Here is a 20819-nt window from a genome sequence, read left to right on the forward strand (position 1 = left end):
GGGTCAATATCCAACCATACAATAAGATTCATGGAGAATAGCTTAACATTCAGCCCCTTCACCTCAATTAGAGAAACAAGCTTTGCTTCATTGTGTATCACAACCCTTGATTTGGTTAACCATTCCATATCCAAGGTAACATCATATATTTCCAAATTAAAAACTTAAATGTTAAACATTTTCTAATTTGAAATTAATAAGCCATGCTAATCTCTCTTGCAATGAGCCTCTACCTAATATAATGATAATGCATCTCAATGTACTTTATATGCAAGCATGAAACATTGGGTTCTCATATAAGTTTCTCGCAAACAGCTAATGTGTACTTTGGATATAAGTGAAGATGGAGGTGGGGGACTATTGTCCAACACCAAGTTCTTCCAAAAGGCATCTTAGCCATACACACTCCAGTCCTCGTCGTTGTAAAAGCTAGCCTCTACTCAGCTTTACAGCTCAAAGTGGCCATTATGGGATACTTCTTGTTGAGATATGATATGCATGAATCACCAAGATAAAAAGCAAAAGCCACTAGTGGACACTTGCGTACCATAACATCTAACCTAAAAGAAATCATTGAAAGCATGCATATCAATATTAGTCCAAGGGGCCGAGTGCCCTGTAAGTATCTAAATACTTGCTTAGCAACCTGTCAATGCTTACTTCCAGGACTGTACATAAACCTACTCAAGTAGGAGACCCCAAACTGAATGTTTGGCCTCCTACTACATAGATAGATGAGGCACCCGATAGCCTGCTGAGAAAGCGATGTATCAAATGATTCACCAACATCCTGGAGACTAAGTCTAGTACCTGCCTCTACTAGCTGTGTAGCAACATGCTTATAGACTTCAAGACCAAACCTGTAAGTAGCCTATTTATGTATTTTGATTGCAACATGCTTAATGACTTCACGAACAAACCATGCAAGTAGCCTATTTATGTATTTTGATTACAACATCACAATACCATCATCGTGCTGCGTAAAGTATATGCCCAAATAATAATGTAACAAGTCCAAATCTTTCATCCCTAATGACACATGTAATTTAGCCTTGAAGGCTGAAATCTCTCCTCATCATCAAGACATGTGAACAGCATGTCATCAACTTATAAAATGATGATCAAATAATAATCTTTACTCCTAGGACTTTATATAGAGGGTACTCTCAGTTGGGGACTATCGAAAAACCATTTGCAACCAAGTATACATTTATATTCTCATACCATGCTTTGGGAGCCTACTTAAGGCCATATAAAGCTTTTCTTAACCTGTATACTTTAAACTATTGACATCCCTCCTTAAGAAAAACACCTTCTCATGTAAATCACCTTCCAACGTGCATAGATCTTTTTTCCTATAATGAAAACTTTCACATGTATTGATTTGGTGGCCCATTGTGAACCAATGATGAGCTTCGTACTGGCTGGAAATTCACCTTTCTCAAAGACTCTTTACACTTGGCTTTGTGACGTATGGGGATTGATGATAGTGATTGGGGCAGTGTACACATGTGGATTGGCACCAAGTTTCTTGTGGTGACTTATCTTTTCTTTGGGTTGATATGGAGTCATCCTCAAGAGATATTGGGGGGCATAACATGATGGAATCCACATATGCTATGGAAGTGGATGGTTTCGCTTTGGGCAGCACTACTTAATAGACGCTACTTGTGATGTGATTTCTCGTTCTGATATCTTAGTTGAGGTGGATATGGATGTATATTCTATCTTGGATGTGGTTTTGAGGACTACACACACTTTGTTTCACATGGGAACATGTATCTACTACGGGTGCATATGATTCTCCTTTCTATGTAGAGTAATGGTCAACAAGTGATGCATGTATGCATGAGTATGATGATTTTGAGAAGGATTTGGATACCTATGTTAATGAGGGATTAGATAGCCGTGACTTTTCTCATGGTGTGGACATATGTGATACTCATAGTGTGGACATAGCTATGTTTTAGATCTACCTACACATGCATATGATTGGTGTGGACAACCATGATTGGGATTCACCTATGGTGCATTGAGGGATGGTCTATGGACTATGCATGTGAATCCAGTTTATGATGCTTTTCAAACTCGGATTAGAAAGTGTATGATTGTGAGCTCTATCAGACCAGCTCATGTGTGTATGCCTTATCGGAGTCCAGTGTTTGGTGAGCATCATGCTTATGATGATCTTGAGGATCGTAGTTTAGATATGTTGGTAGATTACACATGTGGTGATGGTTACACACATGGTTATTTAACATGTATTGATCAAAGTGTTGTGCATGATGTTGATCATGCCTTACACATGCCTATTGGAGTTGCTTCTTGCTTCTGTGATGTTCTGAGATTCTACACGTGCTAACTTGACCTTGGCCCTCACTATGGATGTTTTCCATGAAGCCTTGCACCTTCCTAGAGCTACAAATCCCTACCAGAAACTAAGTACACCATAAGGGATGGTTAAGGACATCATCAAATGCCATATCAATAAGGACGGGGTTGAATGGTAAGATATTCCTTGACTTGACCTACTTATCCCTACCTGAGTCCTCACCATGCTGACAACCTCAAATGGACACACATGTACACCAAGTGCAACCTCTCCCTTCTTGCTCATCTTAAATAGTGTTTGCCCGTGAACTGGGCCAACCATTTCCATCACATAACCTTCTATGCAAATCTAGCTAACAAGTTTAGAGCAGCCATTGTCCTCACCAAGGTCAATCACTATTGTGAAGGATGGGAAGAGCTCCCTAAACCATTTAGGTACCAAGGTGCAACCACCCCGAGCAAGCCTCCTCCATAGCACGCCCCACAAAATCCTTCCCGTACAAACTCCCCTCGACCCAAAAAGCAAGGACTAGATCAAGAAACAACTACCCCATCGATGCCTCTGTGGAGTTTCTGGAAACAAACTTGATAGACACACCTACACGACCAATGGCAGTTGGGGCAAGTCGCACAACCAAGCCCCCAAAGAGCTTGTCTAGTCTCGTGGCTGGAACTCCCCCGAAAAGCTGGAAGCGGTGGGAGGTAGGACAACCATAGTGCAAACACAAGAGGAACTCACCCAAGCTACTGTTGCACCCTAGAGAGTCGAGACCACGACATGCAACAGGAAACAGCTCGTGGTGGACGAGGTCCACAACCAAATGTTCGTGCAGCATAAAGATTTTTGAAGGGAGATCAAAGCAAAGGACCAAACCATAGCTCAACTTGAACAACACATTACAGAAATGAAAGTTAGGCCACAACAAGACCATGTGGCTTGTGAAATAAAGAGGAAGGTCTAATAGTCGCATGGATGCAGCTACTAACCCCTCAAACCTCATCTTCCCTCCCCTTTGGCCTTGAATAGCATTGGAGCCTCCAACTCAGCCTCCTACAACACTCAAGGGATTCACTTTTATAGTATGTAATCTATAACCTGAGTTCCACAAAAGGACATTTTTTATTTAATTTTTTGAGAGAAATTTATATACAAAAGGGTGCCATTAATAGGATTTTTAAAAAAATTACATATTTGTATTGAAAAAGGGTTAATTATAAATATGCAACATCTACAAATACAGAGTTTTAGATATAGGCCTTGAACACACATGATATACCAGGTTTACATAAAGTGAACTCCACGTGCTCCAACACAACATCTTCATCGAGAGGGACGAGGAGATTCCCCCATCCACCTTTTTCATAATCCTCTCCAAAGTACCTTATGCTTCCCACACTACCCTCGCCACCATGCTCCTTCTAGAACACAATCTCCTTCACAGCGAAGCCTCCACCATCTTCTTTTTACCTCACCATGTCCTCAACCTCAACCTTAAATCTTGGAGGAGTCCTAATCATAGTTAATGATTGTGATGCAACTATTAAGCGTTTTCAATTATTATTTTTATGGTTTGACATGTCTTCTACTTCACCCCAATTCCACGATACATGAACAAAATATAAAATACATGGACAAAAATTAACAAGGTCACTTTAATTCAACCTAAAGTGGTACCCAATGCTTGTATTTTGGAGTCCACTCATTATCACAAATGCTAAGCTAATCCTTAGATCTAAGCACTTAAATCTAAGCCTCTACGAGCTGCAACTTTACACAAAAACCAAGGCTTCTCTTTAATACGAATAGATAAAACACGAATAGATAAAACCAAGGCTTCTCTTTATTACGAATAGATAAAACACCTCAATGCAATATAAACTTTAAATTTGAATCAAACACAACAAACAAACACCTCCAACGCTCTAAAACATAATGTTTTCAAGAGTGTGATCTCTTAATTAACATCGGATAAAATAAGGGATGATCCTAATAGCTTGGAAGCTAAGCCCTATCTTCACGTCAAGAGCTTATCTTTAAACATGTATATTCGGTCTTGCCTTTGCACCACAAGTGCAACTTTCTATCACAAGGTGCACTAGCTTGTCCACCATGTCCTCACTTTGTTGTCACACCGAAATGCTTTTTGCCAAAGGGATAAAGAGAGAGCTCTCAATGCTTAGATGGAGGCAAAAAGATAAGTCCTTCACATTGGGTCTCTCTTACATAAACAAAGAAAAAAACAAGATATTGCTAGAAGAAAACCTACAACAATCAGACCTATCTAACATGCATCCATCAAGAAAGCAAGTAAGATACAAAAGCATACAAGCAAACAAGATTTAAAAGCATGCAAGTAAGCAAGACAAAGAGCTCACAAGTAAACTATTACAAGGGAATGATCATCTCTTGACAATTGTCAAAAATGACTTACATACAAGTGACTAGTTTTCACACTCACCCAACCAAAGTTGAAAAATAGTTTTGACTCCTATCACCAGTCTTAAACAACTACGTACACTATGTCCGTAAACTCTCCTTTTTTAACATTAAGCACATCGTGAGGCTACTTTAAATAATCTAGCACCATCTTACAAAGATTAAGTGCCCAGTTGAGCAGATAATATGGCCTTATGATAAGTTGGGTAGGCGAAACTATGCTTACCTACAATGTGGTTAACTGATGAGTTAAATTCTCAAATCATCCCTAAGAAACCATTAGAAGATAAGTACACAAAAGTTATAATACATCGAAGTTACAACAAAGTACGTCATCACCAACACCTATGAGAAAGTCCTTCATTAACTAATGTAAAAGTTCAGATAGTCTACCACCAAACAATGGACAACTGTGGTCAACTTCGCAAGCTCCTAGTAGAGATCTACTCAACCACATCTTTATTGACTCGACACCACCTACTATTCTGAAAGACCCATTTATGAGATATTGCCATGGCTAAGTAGTTGTACACCTGACAAAACTTGGTTTAAATATCACAACACAGCTCCTTGCTATTATAATTTTCAAGAGTAATAATTTATCCAAATATTTTCATTGTAGCATTAAGAGCTCAAACCACATAGCATAGCCTACTTAAAGGTGGGTCGCTACACACATTGATATTGACAGACATTGGTTTTCGTAATTATGCATTGTAACAAAAACAACCTTTGTCATGTCAACCCTATGGAACATTTAGCACCCAAAACATTTTTAAAACCTCAATTGTAGGCAATTCACCCTAGTTTGGTATTTTTTGGCAAGCAAAACTTTCAGAGACTTTCACGTTGCCTTGTGTGCCTTCTTTTCACGTATTTGCACCCCCAATTGAGCCATTTACACACCCCCAAAGGTGCCCCTGAAGCACATCCATCTACAGCCCATTTGTGTGTAGCGTTTAGTCCCTTTGTGAGTGCTCAGCAACAGTCCTAGAACCTCGTCATCTCGTGCATCCACTCTTCTCCTTCTGTTCCTCTCCTATTTTTCCTCTCTTCTTCTGACCCTTCCTCCTCTTAATCTTCTTCTTGATAATATTCAAATATGAAAGATGTGTCTATGTGTGAGGGTGGGCTTGCCTATGTACACATGCATAGTGCATGCATATGTGTGTTTCAGTGTGAAAATATTGATTTTTGAAACCTCAGGTCTAGGGACAAAACTACAAAAACCATTATATTTCTTGTGACTATAGTACTAGGCAACTGTTGAAACAAAGTACCTCCCAAGTAATCCTTCACTCACAGCTTCATGCAAGTTCCTACCACCATCCAGCAAGAATAAGCCACAATAATACATTCGATCGAGAGCATTCTACATAGAAATGACTGAAGAGATTTCAAGATTCTATTTTTTTATAGGCCACAATTATTTCTTCAGATTTTCCATCTGTAGGGTCATCAAGCTATCACCTGTTATACTTGAACAAGTCATTCATGAGGAGACAAACCAGAAAAACCTGTTCAGACAGGTGACTGGCGATCATCACCAAGGTCGCCTGGCATACACACACACAAAAGAAAAGAAGGTATTAGCAACATCTTACACTAGGGAGACTAGACTTCAGTGTCTCACCTCATATTGATCAAATTACAAAGGAAAGAGAGCACCTGTTGAAAAATCCAGTTTTAAAACCTTTGTACATGTACATGTTCAAGTTCTCTTATAAGAAAGTTTCTCTGACTGCACAAGCCAAGAAAAGGAAATCAGGAGCAAAAACCCATGAGAAAATGGTCAGCATGCAAAGAGTATGATTCTGACAGAAATCGTTTCTCTGTTCGAGTCTTAGAACGCGTTCGCCTCTGACCCCAGCTCAAAAAACAAAAAATTCTGACAGAAACTGCTACAAACAGTATAGTCAAGTCTCTACATTGAAAGGCTAAATATGTGTAACCATAAGGGTCTTTACAGACAGATCCCCCCTCCCATCAGACAAGCAGGGGTTGATCCTCCGCCCATGGCCATGGATTTGATTTTACGGACCAATGCCGCAAGCACTGGCACCAAACTGAAGGCATACATGCGCACACATGCACGTAAGACAAGCACACAAACACAGGTTTACCTTGATTAGCATATACGTAGGGAGCCAAGCAGGTGAGGTTGGAATCCCGGCCCACCCTACCTGCAAAAACAGGCATGTTAAATCATCAGTTGGGCAAACACATTGCAAGGCAAGAAATCGGCCAACCATCTAAAAATGAGTAGAATAGCAAACTGTCATTGGCCAGCACCATATCATGACACAACATATCATAACCAATCGCTGGAGACCCCAAAAAAAAAAGGACAAAGAACCTTCCTTTTGCAGCTGGCCATATGATAAAAACTTTGTGATCAATGAGGGAGTTCCTACATAGACTCCACAAACTAAAAGGGTCTTTACAGATCCCAGCTCATCAAACAGGCCGGTTTTTGATGGGGGAGATCACTGATCATGGACGAGGGATAGGTGAGATCTCTTCTTTTCACCAAGAGGGGTTATATCTTTTAAGACCCTCAAGCTTTGACTTGAGCAAGCATAAAGGCTATCCAAAATCATATAAAAGAAAACATACAAGCTTGAAAATCCATGAACCATGACTTTGAATGCAAATGACATGTCCTGTATTTTAAAAGCGGAATGCCTGATGCATTAATTAATACATATAATTTTTGTAAAAGATTTTTCCAATGTAGAAGCAAGTGATGTGAAGACAAGTGGAAAATTTGGCAAATATACTGACTCCACAGCTGACTAATTCAATACTATTGCCTTCATCAGAAAAGCTTCATTGCTTCTTGTCAAGCCTTTCTTTGCACTACAAAGTTGCTTCAGAATTGCCACTTCTGTGATTTTAAAAAAATCTAGCTCAAGCGATGGGAAAGGAGGCCTGGAAATGGCAGAGAGCAGAGTTTCATATTAGCTATGACACCTGAATCACCAACATGATGTGCCTATAGCAGACAGGGAGTATGTGTCTATCCTACAAGTTCACCTGAAAAAGACTCCAAATTGCAAGCTTTTTACCTCGTCTTTCAGCAAAAGGCCCAAAAGAGGTTTAAGCCTTGCCAATGCCCGGTATGCGGCCATAATTGTACCATCATCTTCCCAAGCCGCCTTAGGGTGGGCACTCAAGTTGCTACTACAGAACGATATTCCCGAGGGGGGGAAAAAATAGGTTTGAACATTAGGAAGTAATTGTTCACATTGAAAGCAGAAGGCAAGAGGAGATTCAGCCAATGTGCATAGAATCCCGGTAGCATATGCTTATGCTAGGTAAACACCTACAAAATGCAGAGTTACAGTTAAAAAAAATGCCCGTTCATATTTTTCCCATCCTTAAGGAACTGATAAACGTAAGAGCGATCCTTAAGAAACAGATAAACATAAGAACGATCCAGTTTGCACACTCCACGCCTGGTTGAACCATTGACATGTTTGCAATTGACATGGGCAGTGGGGAGATGAGCAGACGGGCAGTGGTAGAGCAGATTGCCAATCAGCACCTACTGGCGAACTGGTCAACCTTATGGCCCTCCCAGCTAATGCAACCTTTGGAACAGGCAAACTTATGAAAGCGACCTGCCACTGGGTAGTTCCCATCTGTCACTCTGTGTGAGCAACAAGCTAAAGGAAATGGCCAGCCATTTTCTGCAGGATCGCTGCAGTAACTCCTCATCGCTGCAGTAACTCCTCATACTGCCTTAGGCAACCAATCATTGTAAGCTGTTATGCTCTTTTATTTCAGAAAAACACGCATCAGTAATTTGAGAACTAGTTATGTTTGTGTCACATGTACCACTCCCCACCAAGGGAGAAAAGAAGCTATGAGAGTGTCTGGGAATGCACAGGGTAGATGTGTTATGCACTCACCTATGCAAGGGAAACAAAGCAGAAGAAAACAAAGGCAACCAAATGGAAATGCAAGGGCCACTCCCAGGCAGTTAATGCAGCTAAATAGCCATCTAAACACATTGACTACAGTAATGCAGGCTGAAAGCAATATTTCCAACAGCTCCTGGATGGCTGCTCCTACTAGCAATGGCTGCTCCAACTTCCAGAGGACTGGCGCTTCCCAAAACATATTTTCAACACTGTCTCTTGTACCAACTAGTGTCTGAACTTGCTTGGCTGTACACGTTGTGGGCGATTTATCCTCTTTTGCAATGTGTACTTAGAGGTGAGTGGCAGATGTGTTCATAACCTGAAAACAAACCGGGGAAACTCGAAGGAAAGAGACAGGCCAACTTTGAGACACAGCAGAAGAACCATAAACAACACCAAAAACACAGCACTGAGCCAAAAATATCAAGTTTTATGCTTTTTCCCCAGCTTGTTGGTTAAGTTTACTCTAGGCGCCTCCTTTTGTCCACATACGTATGGCCAAAAAGTAATAAGTCTAGCCAATCTTTAATGATATGTGAGCCTGTCACACCAACAAATAAAATCCCATGTGGCTCATACTCTGTTGCCATCTTTCAAACCAAAATATGGCGATGAATGCTTTCGCTTTCTTTTGTGGAAAATCCCCGTTCACACCTTGGTTCCATTCAGTGTGTGAAACACCAATCAAGACTGGTGAAGGGACCGAATGGTGCCATCCCCTCTGTCTTATAAGACAGTTGTCCGCAACTGTATAAGCGTGACAGTAGTGGAATACTCTTCAAATATAGGAGATCCACTGCCAAGTAGTATAGTCCGAGCATTAAAATCGTAAGTTCAGATCCACTGTAACCATAGATACTTGGTAGAGTTGCCACTTTTCTGAATGTTCAGGGATCCAAAATCCTTCCGAAAACTTCCCAAAGCATAATTATGAAGTAAGCACCAAGGTAGCGAGTCGTGGGAAAAATACACCATGTCAGGCTGCATCTGCCATACATGTACTGTTATGTGAAGATCCATAAGCCATACATGTATTGTCATGTCAGGCTCCGTAGGCCACACATGTATTATCATGTCAGGCTCCATATGCCATACATGTTTTATGATGTCAAGCTCCATAAGCCACACATATAATCTTGCTATGTCAATGGGCTCACACCAGAGTCCTTCCTGGGATCCATCCACCACGTATAGGCATAAACTACTCTTGACATGTCATTGTGCTCAACCCGAGTCCTTCCTAGGGATCAATCCACATATCTGCAAAAGGCATAAACTCCCGTTGGCATGTCGTGGACTCACACCAAAGTCCTTGGGGATCCATCCACATACATGGAAAAGATATAAATCTAGTTGGCATGTCAATGGGCTCACACCAAAGTCCTTCCTGGGGATCCATCCACGTACAAAAAGGCATGTGCCATGGCATGATCGGTGTGAGTCCTTCGCCACAAAGCCACCAAAACAAGCACATGTTTACACAAGCCAGGGAAGCTCAACCGGCACACCGTAGTCCAAGACAAACCTACGTGTCTTTGACCAGACATACAAGCGCAAAATACCTGCCATGTTAGGCTTCAAATCAACTCATGGTCTAGAATCAACCAATCCACATTACTGATAAATAATTCATAGTTTTATAACCACAAATGCGACATATTCTAGCGTCCCATACCACTAGAATACTCTCCATTTGAGATCCTTGTATAGGTGACAATTCTAGCATCGCATACTACAAATCAAGAATGGTTTGCAAAGAAAATGCCTTTCAGAAGAATAACTTTCCTGAAACACATCTCAACATAAACATGAGAAACACTCTCCACTTGCGTCAGCAAGGGAGTTCAACATGTACAAAATTCCAAATAGTGGCAAAAGAAAAGTGTTAAACATAAATACTTATCTTGATTATGTACAATCAAAATTTCTCGAAAGAAATCCCATAAATATCGCAGCAGATATCAAAATTTGCAACACCCAAAATAGTATCTCTATGTAGACACAAAAATATGGAGTAGAACTAAATCTCCTCCGAAGCTTCATTCTTTTTGTGGCAAGAACACTGGCACCAATAACAATCAGGCTTGGTACAACCCGTTGGTCCATTTTCCACCAAAGGAGCTTGTTGCTTCCGTTCGTTGTCCTCCTTCCAAGGCATCTTCTAAGCCATCTCTTCCCTAAAAGAATGCTTGTCTCCACCATGGACCATAGGCAAGTCCGGAACAAGAGTCATCTTTCTCTTTTTGGAGGAAAATCTGGAAGCTTCCTCAGCAATCATCAATTGATGAGTTCAGCAAAGCCCAGATCCAGTTCTACCTAATACTTGCCCCGTTCATCGAGGGTAATATTCCCTTCTTGTAGAAGATAGTGAAAAGCTAACTTTTTGGGATTCATTTCCAGCATTGAAGCCAAATCTAGGAAGACATTTGTAGCACTAGACTCCACGATCTTTTTGCATTCCATAACCGTCCTCACATGGGGTCTTCGTGGTACATCTTCAAATATGCATACTTTTCCTGAAGTTCTTGGGCGAAGCTGCCTCGTCAAAAAGTTATGATGCTCAAACTGTCTATCAACCCGTTGGTCCATTTTCCACCAAAGGAGCTTGTTTCTTCCGTTCGTTGTCCTCCTTCCAAGGCATCTTCTGAGCCATCTCTTCCCTAAAAGAATGCTTGTCTCCACCATGGACCATAGGCAAGTCCGGAACAAGAGTCATCTTTCTCCTTTTGGAGGAAAATCTGGAAGCTTCCTCAGCAATCATCAATTGATGAGTTCAGCAAAGCCCAGATCCAGTTTTACCTAATACTTGCCCTGTTCATCGAGGGTAATATTCACTTCTTGTAGAAGATAGTGAAAAGCTAACTTTTTGGGATTCATTTCCAGCATTGAAGCCAAATCTAGGAAGACATTTGTAGCACTAGACTCCACGATCTTTTTGCATTCCATAACCGTCCTCACATGGGGTCTTCGTGGTACATCTTCAAATATGCATACTTTTCCTGAAGTTCTTGGGCGAAGCTGCCTCGTCAAAAAGTTATGATGTTCAAACTGTCTATCAATGATCTTGATGTACTTCTCTACCATGTGTTCAAGAGTTTTAATCCTCTCCTCGTGTTCCTTTGCAATCTTGGACCTTGTCCATAACTGTAGGATCGTCTACCTAGATAGAATAGGCACGAAGTTGTGCTCTGATACCAATGAAACCAAACCGGGAAAACTCAAAGGAAAGAGACAGGCACTTCAATATCAGTTAGAACTTTAAGACACAATGGAAGAACCATAAACAACACCAAAAACATACCACTGAGCTGGAACGGCCGGCCCCCCATAGGAACTTCTTTATTCAAGGGAGAAGCTATTACAATAGACCAAGGTGCAGGTGCAAACTTGCACCGAATTCTCCACAAAGCTTCAGCAAGTACTTGCTTAGAGATCTAGGTACAATCAGCACGAAGAACCAATATAAAACAATCTTGAAACAGCCCCAAAATCAATGGCCGGCTCCAGAAGAAGAGAGAACACCAGTTGGTTGCTGCCCTACTGAACGGCCAGCACTCAAGAAAGAGAGAGAGAGAGAGAGAGAGAGAGAGAGAGAGCACTACTGTACGGCCAACAGCGCTCAAAGGAGAGAAAGAACACCAGCCAGTTACTGCCCTGATGTACGGCCAATGCTCAAGAGAGCAACAAGCTACTGCAGCCAGCCAGCGCAGAGAGAGAGAGAGAGAGAGAGAGAGAGAGAGAGAGAGAGAGAGAGTGTAACTCATAGACGGTGGGCGGTGCCCAGGGGACTAGGGCCTTTGACACACTTGTTGATAGCATCAATGCATATTGAAACATTTAAACATGGCCACAGCCTTAACATATATCCATCATCATCACTTTGCATGAAACATAAAAGCTAGACAAAACATCCACAAATGCTGAAAATGGAGCTTGCACGTGACACCGCATAGAGGCCGGAATGGGCTGACCCCCCCCCCCCCCCGGAGTATTTTATTACCCAAGGAGAATAATATCATGTACAAGCTTTGAGGGCCTTACTCTCCCCACGAGAGATGCCGGATTATCCATATACAAATGCCATAACACAGCCCAACACGAGGCAACCAAGCCGGAACATAGACTGTAGAAATGCCAAGCCAACAATATAATCCATATACCTCTGTGTGGGTACTGATTCTTTCCCAAAAACCACGGGTCTTCATGCAATAGAGCTAGTACAGCAAGTACAACTCTCCATTCAGCCGGTACAACAGGTACAATGGCTAGTACAGCCGGTACAGTGGCTAGTACAGTAGGTACAGTGGCTGGTACAGCCGATATGGTGGATGGTACAGTAGATACAGCAAGTACAGAAGCAGGTACAGCCGGTACAATGGGTGGTACAACAAGTATAGAAGCTGGTACAACCAGTACAAGGACTAGTATAGTAAGTACAAATGCTGGTACAACAAGTACAATGGCTAGAAATCATAATAAATGATTAAATACCCTTGCCTTCAGTATTTCTTCGCGATGGAAGCCTCCAAAACAATCCCCAACAGCCGGTATTCTTCATGGGCAGCCTTCAAGTGAGAGAGAAAGAGAGTAGCCATCATTAGGGCAGCCTGTAACGGTGGTAGAGGCTAGTGTGCAGCAAGAGCGCCTTCATTAATGAAGAGAGAGGGCTTTAATTTATAGATTTGGGCCTCCCATGAGCTAAAATGGCAAGAGAAGGTTACGATGACAAGTGGAGAGCCACACAATAGCTGAAGTGACAAGTGTGAGGCCACTTGTCTCACTTTGATCCCTTTTTCTAACAAGTGTCAGGCCACTTCTCACTTTGGTCCACTTTCTTGCCACATGTCACAATCTAAGAGATGGGTCCTTCCATAATCTTTACCTCTAAAAATATCCCAACTGGTAGACATTCTGTCATAGGCACTTTGCCAACTCTTGGTATCTGCTCAATTCCAGATGTAATGACGCGAACAGAATTTCCATCGGAGTCGGGCCAAAAATAGCAACTCTCCTAAATTTTAGGAGTGTGGTTCTTTGTATTCTAGGATAATCCCCCATTCCCAAAGCTTGTACTTTCCAAATATTTAAACATCATGGAGTCCACCAGACCCCTTTCAGACTCGGAAATGTCCAGGCTGGTGACATCCTCCCCAGCTTCTTAAAAGTTGTCTGCAACTTTAAGCTTCAAGCCATATATTCAAGATATAATCATGTCCCATCAAGTGGGCGAGACGAGACAGTCTCAAAAATCCAATATAACTGAAGAATCCATGTCCCAAAGAAATGGGTGAGACTAAATAAGTCTCCATAATAGCAATATCATGTCCCAAAATAAATGGGCGAGACAAATCAATCCCATAAGTCCAGATATCATAATCCATGTCCCAAGTAAATGGGCGAGACAAAATAAGTCTCCTGCGAATAAGGCATCGGTCCACATGACCCTTTCTGCTCTCTATTGTTCCACCCTCACATGGTAGAAACAATCTTCAAGAGAGCATGTAGGACGAGAGAACACTACACAGGGTATGTGAATCATGAGTTTCATAAGTCCAATGCATCCCAAATAAAGGGAGCCAAAAAGAATAATCCATCCCTTGGAGTAGAGGTGGACTTTATCCATAAAAGCATCGTATCCATGAGATATCCAAAGATTTCTTCTCGATAAACTCGGACAGATTCATCCATAGAAATTGGTTGTGAAGCCCAATATCTATATAAATCTCGTCTAAGAAAGAAATCTCCATGGATAACTCGCAGGCGGTGGGCGGTGCCCGAGGGACTAGGGCCTTTGACACACTTGTTGATACCATCAATGCATATTAAAACATTTAAACATGGCCACAGCCTTAACATATATCCATCATCATCACGTTGCATGAAACATAAAAGCTAGACAAAACATCCACAAATGCTGAAAATGGAGCTTGCACGTGTGACACCGCATAGAGGCCGGAATGGGCCGACCCCCCCCCCCCCCCCCCCTTGGAGTATTTTATTACCCAAGGAGAATAATATCATGTACAAGCTTTGAGGCCGAGCCTACAATATAATCCATATACCTCTATGTGGGTACTGATTCTTCCCCAAAAACCACGGGTCTTCATGCAATAGAGCTAGTACAGCAAGTACAACTCTCCATTCAGCCGGTACAGCCGGTACACTAGCTGGTACAGCCGATACAGTGGCTGGTACAATCGATGCGGTGGCTGGTGTAGCCGGTACAAGCCGGTACAATGGGTGGTACAACAGGTACAGCAAGTACAGAAGCTGGTTCAGCCAGTACAATGGATGGTACAGCAAGTACAGAAGTTGGTACAGCCAATACAAGGACTGGTACAGCAAGTACAACAAGTACAAATGCTGGTACAACAAGTACAATGGTTAGAAATCATAATAAATGATTAAATACCCTTGCCTTCAGTATTTCTTCGCGATGGAAGCCTCCTAAACAGTCCCCAACAGCCGGTATTCTTCATGGGCAGCCTTCAAGTGAGAGAGAAAGAGAGTAGCCATCATTAGGGCAGCCTGTAACGGTGGTAGAGGCTAGTGAGCAGCAAGAGAGCCTCCATTAATGAAGAGAGAGGGCTCCAATTCATAGATTTGGGCCTCCCATGAGCTAAAATGGCAAGAGAAGGTTACGATGACAAGTGGAGAGCCACACAATAGCTGAAGTGACAAGTGTGAGGCCACTTGTCTCACTTTGATCCCTTTTTCTAATAACAAGTGTCAGGCCACTTGTCTCACTTTGGTCCACTTTCTTGCCACATGTCTCAATCTAAGAGATGGGTCCTTCCATAATCTTTACCTCTAAAAATATCCCAACTGGTAGACATTCTGTCATAGGCACTTTGCCAACTCTTGGTATCTGCTCAATTCCAGATGTAATGACGCGAACAGAATTTCCATCGGAGTCGGGCCAAAAATAACAACTCTCCTAAATTTTAGGAGTGTGGTCCTTTGTATTCTAGGATAATCCCCCATTCCCAAAGCTTGTACTTTCCAAATATTTAAACATCCTAGAGTCCACTAGACCCCTTTCAGACTGGGAAATGTCCAGGCTGGTGACAGAGGGAGAGAGAGACAACTGTTGTCCTGTTGTCCAACCAGCACTTAGGCGAAAGAGAGAGCAAGCTACTATTGTAGTCGGCCAGAGAGATGAGGGCACTTAAAGATCCCTACTGCACGGCCAGCGCATCAAGGGGGAGAGAGAGAGCAAGAGAACTCTACAATTGCTGCCCGCCTATGTGTGTCCTCATGCGCATCCCTCCTCCTCCTGTCTACCAACCCCAAAAATAGCCATGCTTTTTCCCTTTTTGCCAAAAGTGGCTGGGTTGCCAAAAATATCAAGTTTTATCTTTTTTCCCAGCTTGTTGGTCAAGTTTACTCTAGGCGCCTCCTTTTGTCCACATATGTATGGCCAAAAAGTAATAAGTCCGGCCAATCTTTAATTATGTGTGAACTCATACTCTATTGCCATCTTTCAAGCCAAAATATGCCAGTGAATGCTTTAGCTTTCTTCTGTGGAAAATCCTTGTTCGCTCCGTTCAATGTGTGAAACACCGATCAAGACTAGTGAAGGGACCAAATGGTGACATAACCTCCAACTACAACGATGTTGTTAAAGCACTCTACACCAACAGACCATAGGTCATATAGCCGCACAACTCCTGTAGCGGATCCAGCAATCAGAAGGATCTGGAGACTCATCCACTGATTAGAAGAAAATCCTTAAATGCACTGAAACCTACAAAGCCTTGTGGTTGTCATCTGATCTACTCCACTCTAGCAATGATCCAATATACTCTAGCTATTTGGTTTCCGATTTGTGGCACAGCCATCATTGAAGGAGTTGATAAATTCGTGGGTTTACAAAACCTTGACTGTTGACTCATGCCCCCTTGTGAGGAGACAGAAATATTTCAAAAGGTGAAATTTAGCTGCCATACTGAAAAGTCCTCCAGATCTTCAAGGCTAAGGAGATGAGCCAGGGACTACATGTCCACTGAGAAATACACAAAAAAAAAAACCTCAGAACTCTCTGTTGCATTCAACAAATTGCACAAGACAGTGTTTAGGAACAGGATTAAACCTTACCAGCGCATACTCGCCAGTTTCAAAGATGCGTATGTCCAAAATCTGTGCAAGTACACAAAATGCTTGCAGCACTAAGCTCCCTTATTCGTCCAAAAAACACAACTTATGTAGTGGACTTCAAAATGTTACCTCCCCTCGGTCTTCGTAGATGTAATCTATACCCTTGAAATTGAGAGGATGTCCTACTGCTAGATACTGCAGGAAGCAAAACAAACTCAAGTAAAGTTTGAAGCTACCTGAAGAGCTGCAATAGCTTTTGTAGCTTCTTGAAATAAATGCTTTTTCATGTACTTCCTCTTTTGTGTTATTAATTAGAATTTACACACCATCTGATTCACTTAGCTACCTCAACGCTGTTGAGATATTTTTCCTTGTCGACTCTGACTATCTGCCCTTTCTTCACTGCATCACAAAGATGAGCTCTTAGAAACCCCTTTGAAATAAAAGCAATGCACATATATTTTAGCTTCAAGGATACAGGAACACACAGACACTTCAGGATTCTCGGAGGCTTCCCGTTCTGCACAGACGAGTAGGGTTTCTCAGAGAATCCACTCTTGGAGCAGAGGAGTTCAGGATTTCAATTAAGAATAGGGTACTACATACAGATGATAGGCATAGGCAAGTCGGGTTTGGCCATCACTAATTTTTTGGAATATAGGCTCTCTCAAAAAATAGGCTTTCGATTGTGGACACAGAGATACTCACTTGTCAATGTTGCCTTCTTGGGTGGAGGGGAGGCTTTGGCAGGAGGCGAAGCAGGCTCAGAGGATGTTGCAGAGACAGGCCAGCGATGACGCCTCGAGCTCGGATGGGCCTATTTTCGACACACAGGAAAAGCGTTTTGAGGTGCCCATTTTCCTGAAACAATCAAGCTTTCATTCACAGAAAACTCCCTTTAATAAAACTGACCTGAGAAGAAGAGGGTCCAGACAAGGGGAAACATGCTGGCGGATCTGTGAGACGCAAAGGTGTGTGAAGAAGCACTGACGATGCACCAAGCGCGAACGCCATAGCCACAACCCTGCTGGAGATAACGTTGGTAATTCAATTTTGAAAGCCAATTTAATATTATTCTCGATAAAAATAACTAACACTATTATAGCGTTTGAATCGATCACGGACCAAAATCTTTTTTCTAATTACCTGTGAACCTTAGGAAGTTTTTTTTTTTTGGTGATCAGTGTCAAGGTTTTTAAAAAAAATCATTGACCTTAGCAGAGTAAAGTTTTGGAACTTGTCTTTTTTTTAGCAAGAGATTGTGTAAATCTACACCGCAAATATTGATGCCTGCAGCCTTGTGTACTATATACATATATACAGATACTCACACATATATATACATATATACAGATACACACATATATATACATAGATATATATGTGTGTGTGCGCGCGCGCGCGCTCTGCAAGGAGTTGCTCCTCGAAACTGAGGCATGCACATGCCTACATGAAACTAGCTTCGTTCTCTCTGTAGCATGACACAGTAGCCTTCGCTCTACGAGGGGGTCTCCCCAAGCGTTGCAGACATAAACAGTTGTGGAGGACGTCATGCTCTTTCTCTGTCTAAGAAGAGGCCTCATCTTTGAGGAGGTATGCACAAACCTTCTTTTAGTAGATGCGATAGCAAGAACTCAGAAGTGTTCGATTTACAAAAGAGGGCAAGAAGCACGCACAAGAGCAAAGGGGGAGACGAAGCTACGCATTCGCACGACATGCAGGGGCCGGAGGACAGGTGCAGGTGAGTGGAGGGGGGACAGCATCTGTAAACATAAAAAGCAAGAGGGAGGTGCCGAGAGCGGCGGTCTCTTGTGAGGGCGTGCGGACACATGGCATAGAGGGAAGGTTCCTAAACGTTAGGACCTTACTTGAGGACCTTAGGCATTAATTAATGCCTGCCCGCAAAGTAGAATGCATTAGTTAATTCCAAGACAAAAGGTTGAATAGGCAAAAAAAAAAATCTAAATTATGTGTTCTCTTGTGTAAGGTTTTGTGATGGCATTTCATCAGGTTTGAGCTAGGAGAAAATCTTTCACGATATGTCGTTTTTGGTACGTTTGACTATATAGTTGCGTGCTTGGTTCTCTCTGGAGTCTCTAGACCGGCTCCCTCATGTATGTGCCCTCTCTCTCTCTCTTCTCTCTCTCTTTCTCGAACCGTGAGGAAAGGGTCGCCTCTCCCTAGTTTGCAAGCTACAAGGGAGGTGGGATCAAGCTCTCTCTCTCTCTCTCTCTCTCTCTCTCTTACACACACATACACACACACACACATCTTGCTTAGTATCGCTCTAGGGGCACGTGCATTGCTGTTTGCTTGTTGAAGGAGGGGGTTGAGGGGGAGGAGAATGACATTTAAGCAATGCATGATCTTGTATCATATTATTTTATAATCGTCATACTACTTAATCTCCTAATGCTTAGTATTTATTCATGTATGTTGGAGGTATCATGATATTTGCTATCCTCTTGCTATATGAGTAAGGGTCATGGTGTAAGCATAATTGGGGTTTGGTTTCACCACTTGTCAACCCATAGGTTAACATATCCTTTAATTTTTAGCCTTTGATTTTGTAAACAAAGTGTGGAATATTTTGTAACGCTTTTATCTTTTGATTATGCACAGTAGACGTGTAATGAGAAGCCATGCTCTTTTTGTCAATCTCTTGTTGTGGCCAACAACATCTATATAGCCTACAAATAGAAAAAAGCACAAATGGTATGGAGGGCCAAATGTAAATGCAGAGCTATGTACAAAAGTCGATTCTAAGAAATGAAAGCACAACATTCTTATTATGCAACCTTTAGAGCTCTTCTTCTCTCTTAGATGTGTGCTACTCTCAATCCCTTCTAGTGTGGTGGTGTGCTAGGGTTTGAGAGAGGGAATTGCTTGCATGCTTGTGTGAGAGTGTTCTTCATCATAGTCTCCTTCTCATCTCTACTCTTATATGCATGAGCGAGCAAGCAAGGTGGTGTGTATAGAAAAGCTCACATACCTTCTCCACACCAACACGCATTTCTCTCCAACCATGTGGGAGTGTGACTCAAGTAACATTCGCCATTTGGAGGTTGTGCATTCTAGCTAAGGAGTAAGTACCCAAATGACCCCTGTATTACTAGGTTTAACATGGTTATTTGAGAAGTACATTTATCTTGCTTGTGTTGTGCTTTACATTGATTCATTAATGTCATCTTTGGCCTGAAGTTTGTGCTCCAGGGATTCACCTAAAATATGTAAGTATACCACGTGAGTTCAAATGAAGGGGTTTAAGGTAAATTTACAGAAATACATTTACAGAATGTGTTTTTTAATCAATTTTGAAAAAAAAACCGTAAGTCCATAAAGAAAAAGAGGTCATTTTATTCATGATGAAAAATTCACCGCTAAATACTAATACAACAACAATGCAAAGACAAGATCCCAAAGTGGTGGCCAATAAGTGTTTTTTTTTTACCAATAATAATTATATATATTACTTCAAAACCAGCTTTACAACCAAACTTGACCGAAAAAAGCTCCTATCAACCAAAAATTACATGACCATATTTAGAAGTCTACATATCAATTTTCATCTATCATCTTCTAACAAAAATGAAGACTGTTCCCAAGAGATCTTATAACCCAACTGAATACAAGATTCCATCATAGCCTCAGTTGTGCACCCTCTAGGAGATTGCTTCTCCAAGACTTCCCCTTTTCTTGTCTAAATTTTGACTGTAGGCCTTGTCCCTACATGATTCTCAATAAAAGCCACAAAGGTGTAATCAACCTGCTTTTCTTTAAGGTATCACCTCCTTATTTTAGGACCAATCTTCACCTGCTTTAGTTTCAAGTCTAGACCATAAAATCCGTGAAACATAGCAAACACCTATTAGGCTTCCCTAGTATGCCTAACAGGTCCCCAAGGAGGTAGAGAAATTAAGTAATGTCTTTCTGCAGATTCTAAATTGACTGTACCATATCATCTTAATTTAATTTTTTCATATAATATACAGACCAACACATATATACACATTTATGCATCAGCTCTA

At 41.7% G+C, this 20819-nt stretch overlaps 1 protein-coding gene across 1 annotated transcript; it reads right to left on the bottom strand.

Annotated features, from left to right (window-relative positions):
- Positions 1-5992: 5992 nt before the first annotated feature.
- Positions 5993-17862, bottom strand: LOC147624156 (NAD(P)H-quinone oxidoreductase subunit O, chloroplastic-like). Its single transcript, XM_086819891.1, has 8 exons — positions 17704-17862; positions 17500-17608; positions 17138-17193; positions 16921-16986; positions 16792-16833; positions 6892-6951; positions 6437-6509; positions 5993-6324 (listed from the first exon to the last, which is right to left on the bottom strand). Exons 1-7 carry the CDS (start codon positions 17803-17805, stop codon positions 6480-6482), a joined length of 465 nt encoding a protein of 154 aa, XP_086676017.1. The 5' UTR covers positions 17806-17862; the 3' UTR covers positions 5993-6324; positions 6437-6479.
- Between the last annotated feature and the right edge of the window lie 2957 nt (positions 17863-20819).

This window comes from Cibotium barometz, chromosome 25, assembly GCF_041138505.1.
Source record: "Cibotium barometz isolate CiBa-2024 chromosome 25, ASM4113850v1, whole genome shotgun sequence".
Taxonomy (NCBI): Eukaryota; Viridiplantae; Streptophyta; class Polypodiopsida; order Cyatheales; family Cibotiaceae; genus Cibotium; species Cibotium barometz.